We start from the raw sequence: 13,260 nt of genomic DNA, 5'->3' as shown, positions 1-13,260 counted from the left end.
ACGGCTGCTCAGCCATCCTCCCGACCCGCGGCCACACGGATAGGGTCGGGGCTCCTCCAAAAGCGTCACCCGGCGAGCTCGCAGCGGCGTGTCGGAACGGGAGTGGCCGCCGCTGGGCGAAACGAGGGGACGGGCACAGATGCGGCTGCTGCAGGGGAACAGGGCCGAGGCGGCCCCGCGAGGGGCAGGGGGGCAGGATCCAACCCGGCGGTACCGCAGGGGACGGGGATGTGCGGTCCGGACCTGAGCCCCGGGCCACAAGCAGGCTGCGCGGGCCGCCGCGGGACACAGCGGTGGGGCGATGCCGGAACCCCGGACCCGCTCGGTACCGCCGCCAGCCGGGCCCCGCCGGCGCCGCCCGGGATCGAGGCGGCTCCGGGCTCACCCCGAGGGAAGGGAGCGGCGCCGGGCTCCCCTCGCGGAGAGGCGGCGGCCCAGCTCCCGACGAGCCCCCGGGCGGGGCAGCGGCCCGCAGCACTGCGGGAGGCCCCGCGGGACGCCGCCGGCCCGGGACCTGCCGGAACCCCTCGCGCAGCCCCCGATCTGCCGCGCGGCCACGGAACCGCCGCCTCCCACCACCCCCGTGCCGCCCCGAGCCGCGCTCAGCGGGTCTCTTACCCGCACTCAAGTTACGGAGGAGGCCTCATTGCCCTCACTCAACATGGCGGCAGCGGCGTCGCGTCACGTGGGAAGCGGGAGGGCGGGGCGGGGCGAGGCGGGCGGTGCCATGTCGCGTGCGGGCGGCGGCGGGGCCCGAAAGCAGTGTGGGGAGCAGGAAGGAACGGCGCCGCCTCCTTCGCTCGGAGCCTCTCGAGGCCAGCCGGGATGCCGTATTTTATGTCCCGGTCGAGTTCACACGGGGAAAAATACAGCGGTGTCGCATCACTGAATTGCGGTCTTCTAGCCTCAAATGAAAAAAACATCCAACGTCCGTCTAACGCCACGCCTCTCCGCGTGCAGCGATCACGGCGACAAATGGCGCCGCCGCGCAGCCGGGGACGAAGCGAGCCCGCCTCCCCGCTGCCCTTAACCAACATGGCTGCCACCGCCTCGCCCCGCCAGCACGTGCCGCGTGCGAAGCTCCCGCGGGGAGCCGTCCGGCCCCGCCCGCCGTCGCTAGGCAACCGCGGCTCTCGCGAGAGCGACGGGGGCGGCCAAGATGGCGGACGGGGCGGGTAGCAACGGGGACGCCGCGGCGCTGCCGGTGGGCAGGGAGGCAGGTGAGCGGCCCGGGGCGGGGGAGCGGCCCGGCGGGCGGCCCCGGGGGGGCGGCCGGGCAGAGTCGGAGCGGTTCGGGCTGAGCGCGGCGTGTGTTGGCAGTGGAGCGGCTGATCCGGGAGAACGGGCACATCTTCACCGAGGCGCAGTGCAAGGTGTGCAGCGCGCTGCTCATCTCCGAGTCGCAGCGCCTGGCGCATTACCAGGTGAGCGCCGCGCCGGGCGGGGCTGCGGGCGGCCGGGCAGGGCCGGGTAACGCTGTCACTGCCCGCAGAGCAAGAAGCACGCCAACAAGGTGCGGAGGTACCTCTCCATCCACGGCGAGGAGGAGCTGGCGGCCGGGAAGAAGATGAAGCTGGACGCCAAGGTGAGACGAGGGCCGGGCCTGAGGGGTCGTGGGCTGAGCTGCGCGCTGCCGGGCTGCCCTTCTGTTCCCTTGTGCTCTTAGAAATAAGCCGTGTCGGTGAGTACGGCTCCTGTCGCCTCGCCCTCCTAAAGAACTGCACGTTGCCTCCTACTGAAAGGCCCTCTGAGAAGAGCAGGGGAGCAGCAAGCTGCCGGGAATATCGCTGTGTGCGACATCTCATTTCACTGGCAGCGCAGTGCAGGGTGCACGGTTTGCTGGATTTTGTTTTGCACTTCTTAAGTTTTATTTCTTGGTCAGTAAGGAGAACACGCCTGCCAGCTGTCTGCTCCGTGACTCATTTGGGAAACAGATTCTACTTCTGCGATTGCTTCAGCTTTGGTCCCTAACCCTCATAGGTTTGTTGTATGGATGGAGGGGAGGATGAAGGAGGTTGCCTTCATGCAGTGTGAGGCCTAACAGTGACTGCTGCTGCCTGCCCAGCTGGCGTTGCTGATGGCCCAGCTGATAGCAGCACTTGTGCTCCTTAGCTCACACCTTAGAGAGCAGGGGTCAGATCGGCTCCTGCTGCCGTGCAGTTAGCCTCGTGCTGGGTCCATGCAGGCCCTGACATCTCCTCTACCTGAAGTGTTTCACTGAGACTGAGAAAAACAGAATCTGAAGCAGGAACACTGTCTGGTGAAGGAGAGGATGATGCTGTGCCTTGGAAGTCCCATTCAGTCAAACAACAACAACTTCAACTTCACATTCAGTATCTCTGAAGATTTAGTTTCTTGAATGCCTTAGAATTCCTCCTAGTAACAAACTTTCCAACCTCAGCCACTCTGTGGTTCTGTGCACACAGGAGAGCAAGCAGGAAGGCACCAACGGGGAGGACAGGAACAAATGTTGTCCCATCTGTAACATGACCTTTTCTTCTCCTGCTGTGGCCACGTCTCACTACCTGGGGAAGACTCATGCCAAGAATGTGAAGCAGCAGTCCCCTAAAGTGGAAGGTAAGTCTGTCTGCAGTGCCTTTACGTTGTGAAGCTCAAACTAGGAAAATGCTGCATGTAATGTTTTTCCATTGAGAGGTGCCATTGGACATGTCATCCTTTTTGTGTGTGTGTGGTCTTGCCTTGTGTGTGTGGTCCCTGAAACACGGAAAACCAGCAGTGTGCCTCCAGATCCACAGCCTTTATCAGCAGCGTGCTTGGTAGAATGGCTTGGCTAAATGTTCCTGCATGCAAGGAATGGGACAGAGCCCGTTGTTGTTCATGCAGCTGTAGAAGCATCTGTCACAGGATGTGATGCTCGCTTAAAGCTTACAGGGACCAAAGCGACTGGTGAAATGCCCATGAGATGAATTGGTCAGGCCTGCTCAGCTACAGGGCTGTAGCTTCAGTGGTTGAGGGACTTCTAAACTGCAAACAGCTGGAAGCTGGGAGAGTGACACTGGGAAGTGTGAGTGTGTGCTCGTCCTGACCTCGTGCTTTGCCTCTGCTGTCTGCCCTGGCCCATTCTCAAGGCAGGCCTGACTGTGAGAAGCCTTCAGGAAGGCGTACGTGGTCTGGTGTCTGCCACATCCCCATGAGAGGAGCCTGCAGGTGTGAGCTCCTCTCTGGGGTTTGTGCCCCTGCTGGGAGTTGCTTTACCACGTGCCTTCCAGTTCTGGAGCAATAAGGGAGGAGACTGGAGCAACACAGGTTTGTCTGGAGGGCTAGGTTTCTTTTGGGGCTGTTTTATGGTTTTAGTTTTGGGGGGTTTTTTTTGTTTGTATTTTTGTTTGTTTGTGTAATGCATGTTTTGGGGAAATAAAACTGCCTTTTTTTTTTCTATCTAACTGACCAAGAGTTTGGATTCATCCCACAGACGTGGTGCCTCCACAGAAACATCCTGCTACCCTCCCTACCTCTACTGTATCTTCTAATGAAGAGAACAAGGACATTGCAGACCCAGACAAGTTCTGTAGCCTCTGCCATGCCACTTTCAACAACCCCCTTATGGCAAAACAACACTATGTAGGCAAGAAGCACAGAAAGCAAGAAACCAAACACAAGCTGATGGCACGCTATGGCCGAACTCCTGACGCACCGGCATCGTCCTTCCTGGGTGAGTTCTCAGCAGGCAGGCTGGTAAGGAGCTGGAGAGCAGGGTGGGAGAGCAGCAGTGTGCATCTGGCAGGTCTCTGAACGAGGGATTCTGTGCGGAGGGAGCAGGGGAGGATTGCCCTTGGTGAGGATCTTGGTGATGCCCCGTAAGACTGACCTGGTTGGTTCTGTAATTCCTTGGCAGCAGGAGAGGTTTTTTAGACTGTAGCTGCTGGTGAGGAACTTTGAGATGTGTTTTGCAACGCTGTCTCATCAAGTACGTGTCCTTTTTATTCTCTGTGCAGATAATCCAGGGATTTTGGCCAGTGCTGTTTCCAGCTAGGTGGATTGCATCCAAAATGGAAAGATAAAAGTGGCATTTGATGCTTAAAAAATGTCTGAGGGACTAGGCAAAGATGGAAGAAATAGGTTTAACTGCACCTGCTGCTTCAAAGCGCATGAAAGCCAGAGAGATTTCTCCCTGAATGCTTTCTGCCTCTGTGTGGGCACTTCATCTGATGAACTAATGCAACTCCATCCGGAGCAAGCAGGAATGTGGAAAAAATTGAGCTATTAAGGAGGAACTTTAGGCAGACAGTTAACACTCATTTGGTTTATGATCTGTTCCTTATGAGTGCTTCTGTATGATGAAAGCCCTTGCAGTCCAGTGAAAGCATTAGGAGCTCACAGTGAACTCCCTTGTTCTTTCTAGCATCCTTCTGTTGGACCAGGAAGTGTGTAGTACCCTGCTGGATGCTTCAAGTATATAATAAGCAGACAAATGATCTTAAAATCTTCTTCAAGGGCTTCTTTCTCTGTCATAAAAATGCCCGTAAGCAGAAGATTAATTATTCTAATTCTTTGCGGGCCACCTTTAGCTACTGGTAGCACTTATGAGGAATTAAACTCAATTATCCCAGTAATATTCTCTCCCACATCGTGTAGTCATGTGGGAGATGGAAAAGGTGCTTCATATCTTGTGTTGCCCATCTGCTCTTTACCTAATTAGCAGGGCCTGATCAGTGGTTCCATTTTGTTGTGACTCAGGCTGTGGAGCCCCAGCCCAGGCTGGGTGTGCAGGCAGTGCAGTTGCCACGTGATTGATGCGATTTGTGGAGAGCTTACAGAGCTGGAGTATCTCCATCCACATCTCTGTGTTGCTGAAGCTGTTCCAGGCGAGGTTACAGAGCTGTGGTGTGGTGTGGAGCTGTTCTGGTGGGACGGGCTGCACTCAGGGATGTATTTTCCTGCTCCCTTTGCCTGTCTCTATGTGCTGGCAGCCATGCTAAGCTGGCATGCCAGCATAGTTCTTCCCAGCCCAAACTTCTCGTTCTCTCTTACAAAACCGGGCTTGAAATGAGACTTACACTTTTGTCAAGGCTCTGGTCTCTGAACATACATTCCCTGTTGGGATCTGGCCCTCGGCAGATGAAGATGTGTCATTGATAGCAGAGCCAAGATGCCTTTCTGCTTAAAGCTCCTCCAGGAGCCATTCATGTGGGGTGCTGGAGTGTTCCCTAAATAACCTGTCTACCTGATTTTCAGCAGGGATATCTTGACCTCAGTTGTGAAGGGAGGTGGGTGTGAGGGCTGTGACAGCTCCTCCGGCCCTTCGCATCCGAACCCAGCCGTTCTGAGAGTTAAACGGTGCCCACTGGAGTCTGAAATCTCTGCGGGGCAGCAGCCAGATGGGGAGGCGTCTGCTGTGCCACGTGTGGTGCTTCTCACTCAGTGGTTATGCTGCTCTGCACCCCCTGAGCGAGTGCCCCCTTTCCCCTTAAGGAAGTGTTTACTTTGTGAGACTCCCAGGCAGAGCCCTTCCCCAGAGAGCTGGAATTGAGGAGCACGTAATGCTGCAGGGATGCATGCCAGCACTTTCCCATTACGGGCTGCTGTGGCCAGCTCTGCTGCTTTGCTTGCTTGTTTGCTATCCGACCCCCAGGACTCTCATTCCAGCAGGAGCTGTCCTGACGCACAAACCACTGCTCTGCCTCCTGCCACTATTGTTAGAGGCTGCTTCTTTTTGCAGTTAACTGATAGCTGGCTGTACCTGAAGGGCCTGAGGATAGAGTTTAGTATTCCCAGCTGGCACCTCAGCAGGGCTTAGCAGAGCACTGCGCTGTGGAAATTGACGTTGTGTATAATCTCCTCTGGCTGCTTTTTCTTTTTTTCTTTTTTTTCTTAATTGAAGCATCAAATGTACAGATTTACTGCCTCCCTTGATTTTTTTTTAGGAGATGTACAGATCAGGAGAAGTGGGAATTTTGGAGAAAAGTGGAGTTACAGAGGCAGTAGAACATCAGGTTTGGTGTACTAATTGCTGAGTTTTCACCTCATCTGAAAGTGTGAACTGGTTACAGGAAAGGTGTGTTTGGTTTTGTAGATAACAGACCCATGTTCTGATCGGGAAAGGTTTTCTGGCTCTTTCCCTCTTACCCAGAGGCTGACTGGTATCTGGCAGGGTATGGGATCCTGTGACCTCCCTGCCTGGTCAGGCTATTCGTGTGCTACTTGCTTTGTTTAGCAGTTATTTAACACATGAAGTGATCGATTATCTCACTTGTTTCTACCTCAGGCACCAAGTTGTTGGCTAGCTGTGCTGTGTGTGTTAACATTGATGTCTGTTTCAGCTGGGAAGGGCTATCCCTGCAACACGTGTAACATAGTACTGAACTCCATAGAGCAGTACCAAGCTCACATCAGTGGCTTCAAACACAAGAATCAGTAAGTAACGTTCTTGTTTAACTATGTCTCTAGCCTTGCTTTTCACACTGTTTTCAATATAGCTTTAATGCAGTTTTGCATGTGTATTTCAAGCTGGCCCTTGCAAACAGAACAATATTTGTGCAAGTTCGTGCTGTTTGTTCTGAAGCCAATTAACTGGTGTAGGTTTGCACCCCCTCAGCCTCTTCAGCAGCTCCCTCTGCAGACAGCTCAAGGATGCTGCTGTAGCAAAAGTGCCTTTCAACTGCTTTCATTTCTCAGAGGTTCAGGTCTGCGTGGCCCCCTGCAGTGAGCACATCCATCCTGATTCTTGTTGAACAGCACTTCTGTAAGAACCAAGATGTGAATTAAAGCAGAGTGTGATGTAGTGGAGGTCAGCTTGGCATTCTGGCCTCTCTTGGAGCTGCTTGTTCTAAAATTTGGCACGTAGTCAGCACGCTCCAGAAACCTAGAATGTATTTCTGAGCTCGCTCTCCAAACTGGTGAGTTAAACAAGATAATCCCCTGCACGTATTGGTCATCCTCTGCCAGGGAAATGATTAACATCACACGTACTTATTCTGGACAATGGCAGAGTTCAGATCTCTGATTTCAAAGCATTACGTTAAGGAGGGTTGATAACTGACCTGGGGTGCTGAGACAGCTGAGGAGCTGGTCTGTGAGTTGGAAGAAAGAGGTATTAGGAAATACTGCCTGAAGTGGTGACCAAATTTCCCAGAAAGACCAAAAGGGAAGCTGGAATCTTGCATTGCATACCTGTGGAATAGCAGCCCTGTTACACTCTTGAGTATTTGATTGGAAGGCTTATGCCATTGTCTGTCCCTTCGTGAAGGCCAGCTCTTGGAAAGCACAGCAGGATCAGTGGATGACAAACGTCTGGCCTGAATTGGTCCTGTTCTAGAAGGATAACACTGAAGGCATTCCCAACATGCATGCATAACCGCTCACTTTAAGGACATGGATGCTGTTCCAGCCAAATAACTCCCTTTCAGAAAGCTGCTTCTGGATTTTGCTGTTAAGTCGTGTTCCAGGCCAGCTTCTGCAGTCTGAAAGGAGCCAGGATACTTGCTTTGTAGTGGAAGCTCTTCACGGTCCTTGAGCTAAGCAGTAGCTAGTTCTGCCGTACTAAAGGTGTCTGTTTACACACACAGAGGGTAAGAATCCACTCAGAAGCTTTTCTGGCAAGTTGTTGACTTGTCTATAGGACTCTGCTCTGCTGGCAGCCGTGTTTTCTGGGCACTGATTGCAGCTGACAGATTTCAGAGCCATTCTGACGCTGTTTCCTTTTTTCCCTTCTTTTCCTCTTTCTCCCTCCGATGCCCAGGATGCCAGGAGCAGTGCCAGTTGTAGGACCATTCCCACCACAGCAGTATGTCCGGGAAGAAACAACTGCTCCAGGAGGCTACAGTTACTTCAGCCAAGACTTCTAGAGCAAGTTGCAGCACTGTTCTTGGAGTTGTTGACGGCCCAAGAACACGCATCCTTTGCCAGCCCACAATGGTTTCATTATCCCTCTGGATAAGCAAAGCCCTACCCTCCTGTATGCACCCGTTGAGCAGAACAGGGACTGAATCTGTCCGAAAAAAGGATCCAGCTGGAAGAGACTTGGTAGACAGCAAATACTTCACTCCCTTAGAGTAGCTTTCATTGTGTAATTGCTTCCTGTAAAGGTGGGTGCGGTGTGAGAGGAAGTGTGTATCTGGTATAAGGAGAGTCTGGCAACAGGCTGGTAACATCTACCTCCTCCCTTACCAGAGCAAATAGTGGATTCCTGCACCTGGAGGCCAGCAGCCCACGCTTAGAGGTGTGAATGGGACACCTTGTGGGTTGTTTGGCTTTTTGCAGACCTAACATAGGAAATGGCAGCGTGGCATCTCTTGTCGTGACTCCTCTGGGCAGGTTTGTGTGCAGAACTCCTTGAGGCACTGATTGCCATCAGAGCCTCTCTCAGTACTGCAGTTCAGGAGTTGTGTTGTTTGGTGTCTAACAGGTAGTCGTGATTTGTGGTGTACAGTGCTGCTGGTGGGAGCGGAGGGCTGATGGAGGAGTTCGAGCTCTTGTTTCTCCAGGCAGCTCAGCCCTCTGCTCTGAGGATTTCCACGTGGAAGGAAGAAACAGTTTAGCCTGGTTTCCTATGGAAACAGGTGTATGTGATCATTCACTGTGTGTGTCTTTACCCCTCATAACTTAAAGTAATCTCAAACTTGGCAGTGGTGGAAATCTCCAAGACCCAAATGCAATCAGCAGAGGAAGGTGAGCAGGAAGAGTCCATCTCGGGTTCTGTGAGGGTCTGTGCATAAGTGCAGTGTTTTCCCTACTGCCAGCAAATATTGATAGGGAAGGAGGAAAAAAAAACAAAAAGAGGAGGTAAATGTAGAAATAACAGAATACTGTAGTATGGCTTGGTTGAATTGTTTGCTGGCTGAAAACCTACAAGCTCTTTGGAAACCTGACTTAGCTCTTCATTAGACACTGCTTGCCCAGCCCCTCTCCTCAAAGTTCTTACACATTTGTACCATCGTGGTGATGTTCTGCCTTTCGAACGTGGAAATTAACGATGGTCTCTTTGTGCTGCTAATGTGCTGGATCTGTTGGAAGAGCCCCGAGAAGGAAGGGGGCCATCTGAGGCTGTTGTGCATTTGGGATGAGTTCTGCAGATGTTCTGCCCTTGAGCTAGGGCTGTGCCGTTCTTTGCGGGCCCACCGCAGGAGCCCTGGTGTCGGCTGGCCTCGTGCTCAGCGCCAGCGCCCCGTGATGGGCAGCCCATGGCTTTGTCCCAGCCTCAGTGCCTCCGTGGAGCTGAGAGTTGGCCAGGCTGGGCCAAGTGCCACTGTTTTCCTTCCACGGGGCAGGAGGACAGACCTGCCTGGCCGAGAGGAGCAGAGGTGATGGACGTGCTGCCTCCCACTGCTGCAGCAGCTGCTGGAGGGCAGTGTGGGGCCCTGCGCTCCCGGTGCTGCGTTCCAGGCTGAGCAGCTGCCGTCTTTGCGAGGCTGAGAGCCAGGCTGGGGGGGGCGCTTCCAAAACCCTGCGTGCGCTGGTCAGGTTAAGCAAGGAGAGGGAGTTGGTTGTTAATCTCTGCACTTGGAGTGAGTGCCTTCCCTCCCCGCTCAAGGCTGTGCGCGAGCTTTGTTTGCCTTCACCCAGCACAGGATCTGCCATCTCCCCTTAGGACAGGCTCCTGCTGGGCTGGGTTCGCCTTCCTGATGTTTTCCAGTCTTGCTGTAATGCTGAGGGCTGACCTTAGCCTCCTGCTTGAGAGGGAGTTTTGTTAAGCTAAGCAAGCTGATCAACCAGCAGAAAATTGCAGTGAAGTAAAGGAAGCATTGTGTGCCTGGTGGCACTGGATGGCCTCCAGCTCCGATCTCCACTGCTTAGCTCTCGTCTCGCTGCACCAGGGCAGGTGCCTGCTAGCCGTGCTGTGCATTGAACCAACAGGTATCCATTTCCAGCACTGCCCAGTCCAGTGTGTCGCTCCATTCTGTGTACTGACAGTTTTGCCTTCCTCTGTACATGATGTTTATGTGTCTGCTGTTTCCCTAAGGTGAAGCTCTCCAAATAGAGTGTTTATTACTACTTCTGGGTGCTGCTTCTTTACTATAGCCCTTCCTGGGTTTTTGCCATCCTTCAAAGTAAAGAAGAGGGTACAGACCCCTGTGACTTGTTTGGGAGGGGTGGGAGGCTTGTGTTGCCATCTGCTATCCCCAGGCACCCTGAGATCCAGACAGAGCCACCAAGTGCCTTCCTCTGTGCTCCACTGGCACGTCTGCATGGCCTGGGGCACACCAACGTCACCAAGGGGAAGGCAGGACAGTCTGCACACACACAGTGCTGGCGCTTCTGCAGACTGTTGTGTTGCTTGTGCTGAAAACATCCGTCACAGCCACAGGGCACTGGGCCGTTTTCTGGCTGCTGGGGAGCAGAGTGATGGTGTGCAGCCACTCCCCTGTCTGCACCGCGCCTCACTGGGGCAGGATGTGCTCCCAGCAGGGCCTAGATGGGTGCCCCCCATTGCCTAGCTGCAGGCTGTGCCCAGGCTACGTCCTGGTACCACACCGCAGCACCCAAGGGCACCCAGCAGCACGGTGCCACAGGAGCTGCGGCCTGGCGATGGGGCGGTGTGCTGGGGGAGGCAGAGCACACTGTGGCCCTTTTGTCCCACAGCGGTGCTGCCTGCCCCTGCCCGGGCCCCTGCGGGCAGCACCTGGCTGTGCCGGGGCTGCAGCTGCCGTGGCCAAGCCCCAGCGCCTTCCGTGCTGGCAGCGAGCGCAGGGCGTGGAGCCACCACGGCCACATCCCCGTGGAGGTGCCGCCATCCCCGGCTCTTTCGTTGCCAGCTCTGCAGAGCCTGCCCAGCTGAGCCCCGGCACGGCGCTGGGACCCCTCAGCTGGGGAGGAGCGCAGCCCCATCTGCAGCCCTAACCGCTGCCCTCCCTCGTGGTCCTGCTGTCTCCAGCAAGTAAATCGGGTGCAGATGTGGGGCTGGGTGCCTGCTTGCCATTAGGGTTTGGGAACACAGCGGTGGCCCAGCTCCTGCCTTGCAGCACCCTGCTGCTCCCGGGGTATCCTGCCTTTGAGCCCTGCAGCACGGCTTGCTCAGCACATGGGGTGTGCAGCATCCTGGGTGGCAGCACCCATACAGACTGTTCCTGAGCATGGCATAGCTGTCCCCAGAGGGGCTGTAGGATGCAGCTCATGCTGTGCTGCAGGACGTTCCCTGGAAAGAGCTCAGTGCCTGCTGATGAGGGCTTGGTTGAAGCTCACGTCCCTCACTCGGCAGCCCCTGTGCCAGGCCTGTGTTTTCATCTCTCCAGAGGGAACAACAACAGGTTCATGTTTGCCAAGTGGTGCCTGGTTAAACCTTAACCCGGCTGGGTTGCTCCATTGGTTCCTCCCTGTGGGAGATAAGGATCAGCAGGAATGCAGCATTCTGCTCCCTGGGCAGCAGGAACCGAGCTCCTGCCCTGAGCCCACTCTGCAGGACGAACTGTAGGGCTGGGACCTGTGTCCCACAGCCAGCTGCTCCATGCCCAGCAGCCATGCACCCACAAGGCTGGAGCAGGCACCAGTGCGGCTGACCAGCAGGCTGCAGGCTGTGGCCGGGGCAGCGAAACCAAGTGCTGAGGGCAGTGGGGCTGCACAGAGCCGGTGGGTACTCTCACATGGCTCTTGTGGCCCCGCTCGCTCGGCCTCAGCATCCCGACGCCGTGCATACAGGGTGCTGAGAGCCGGGGACCTGCATCCCAAACAACAGCCGTTCAGGAGATGCCAAGAGAAACTTCCAGGAGGAAAGAGCCCCCTGGGCTCCGCCCCCCCCAAGAGCTGCTGGCCGCGCACGCTGGCCGCAGGTGCGACCGCAGCAGGACCGGCGGCGAGCGCTGGGGCCAGGCACAAGGGGCGGCTGTGTTCCCGCAGCCCCGGCTGCCTTCCAAGAGCAATATTGTTGGCACCAGGCAGGCTCCCTGCGCCGGCAGTGCATACATGGGCCTTTCATGACGGGAGTGGGGATGATTTACTGCCTGGGGGAAGGGGCAGGGGTGGGAGGATGGAGCCCCTGCGCCCAGCCCCTCATGCGTGCCGCTGCTGCGGGGCCCCGCACACGAGTGGGGCTGTGGGTCTGGCTGGGCACAGGCAAACATTAGAGATCACCTCTCACAGAGCAGAGCTCCAGCTGCCCCATGCACCCCGTGCCCGCTTCTGAGCACCCCCACCCTGGGCAGCTCAGTGGCCATGGGAATGCGTGCTCCTCGTGGTGCCGTGGCAAAGCAAGGTTCCAGGGCAGGGCCGTGCTGTGGCACAGGGATCCGGCACTGGCACAATGCCCCCTTGTTGAGCTGCTGGCGTGGTGGTGCTATGGCGGTGCTGCCGGAGGCGGGCAGCAGGCGGTGGGCTGTGCTGCCGTGAAGGGCTTTTTGTTTGCCTTCAGTTGCTGCTATAAATCAAGCAAGGCAGCCCAAGCCCCCCGGCCCCTTGGCTGGGAGGGGAGCAGCTCCCTGCAGCCCGCACCCCACTGCCCTGTCCTGGCAAGGGACGAATTGCCGGCACGGGTCCCATGTGCCTGCCTGGCTCCATCCCCACTGCAGGAACCAGGCGGGGATATGGGGGGTCTCGATGCCCATCGCAGGCTCCCAGCACTCTTGAAGGGTTTCGTGCATCCCTCCCCAGACAGCCGCAGGGGATCTGCTGCTCCCACAACCGGGGCTCGGCTGCTGCCTCTGCCTCGCTGGGCATCTCCGTGCCCCTCGCTTTTGGTGTGGTTTGGTTTAAATCGAGCCGAACCCAACATTTTTCTGCGCTTCCGGCACTTTGCAAAGCTCTGCAGAGGCAACTGCTACTCCGTGAAATTGATGTTCTCGTCCGCTTCACGCATCGGCGGGAATGCGCCGTGCAGAACAGCTGCTGGGGGCTGCGGCGGTGGGGGCTGCGAGAGGGGAGCGGGAGCCCAGGAGGAGAGCGGCCGCGCACGGGATGCGGCACTGCTGCGCCCCGAAGTCACGGCGCCGCGGGATGGGGGTGGCAGCGGCAGCCCCGAACGGCGCAGCACCGCAGCTCCGTCGCAAAGCGGCTCCGGGAGGAGCTCCGGGGCTCGGCTCCCGGCTCCCGGCTCCCGGCTCCGTTCCCGCACGGACCGGAGAAACGGGACGCGGCCGGGACTGCTCCCGGTGCCGGGGGTCCCTCCGGGGAGAGGTGTTTATGGCGCGGATTAGGGCCGGGCCGGCCCCGCCTCGCAGCCCCGCGGTGTTTTACGACGCAGCCTTATGGGCTCCTAATGGGGGTCACGGCCACTTGATGGCCCCGGCAGCGATAACGCCGCGCTAATTGCAGCGGCGGCAATTAGCCCGCGCGCCCCGGCACGGGAACGGCGCCCGGCAACGCGCGGCGGGG

The 13,260-nt window shown here is 56.7% G+C and overlaps 2 protein-coding genes across 4 annotated transcripts in view; one reads left to right on the top strand and one right to left on the bottom strand.

Annotated features, from left to right (window-relative positions):
* UIMC1 (ubiquitin interaction motif containing 1) overlaps window positions 1-699 on the bottom strand; it is a 33,181-nt gene extending 32,482 nt beyond the window's left edge. The window contains 1 exon segment of the mRNA XM_042835912.1: window positions 619-699. The gene's annotated coding sequence lies outside the window, so the exon portion shown is untranslated.
* A 452-nt stretch (window positions 700-1,151) lies between these two features.
* ZNF346 (zinc finger protein 346) lies at window positions 1,152-9,951 on the top strand. Of its 3 annotated transcripts, none has more exons than XR_006171601.1 (7): window positions 1,152-1,220; window positions 1,321-1,424; window positions 1,493-1,585; window positions 2,427-2,577; window positions 3,434-3,673; window positions 6,227-6,375; window positions 7,700-7,788. XR_006171601.1 is itself a non-coding variant. In XM_042835914.1 (7 exons), exons 1-7 carry the CDS (start codon window positions 1,160-1,162, stop codon window positions 7,803-7,805), a joined length of 798 nt encoding a protein of 265 aa, XP_042691848.1. In that variant the 5' UTR covers window positions 1,152-1,159; the 3' UTR covers window positions 7,806-9,951. The 3 variants fall into 3 exon arrangements, 2 of the variants coding, with proteins under 2 accessions (XP_042691848.1, XP_042691847.1); XM_042835914.1 differs by having other exon boundaries at window positions 1,321-1,373; window positions 6,282-6,375; window positions 7,700-9,951; XM_042835913.1 differs by having other exon boundaries at window positions 6,282-6,375; window positions 7,700-9,951.
* The last annotated feature ends 3,309 nt before the right edge of the window (window positions 9,952-13,260 follow it).

Source organism: Centrocercus urophasianus, unplaced genomic scaffold (assembly GCF_019232065.1).
Source record: "Centrocercus urophasianus isolate 14NV4802_14NV808 unplaced genomic scaffold, USGS_Curo_1.0 seq_558, whole genome shotgun sequence".
Lineage (NCBI taxonomy): Eukaryota > Metazoa > Chordata > Aves > Galliformes > Phasianidae > Centrocercus > Centrocercus urophasianus.
This window is presented reverse-complemented; position numbering and strand designations above follow the sequence as displayed.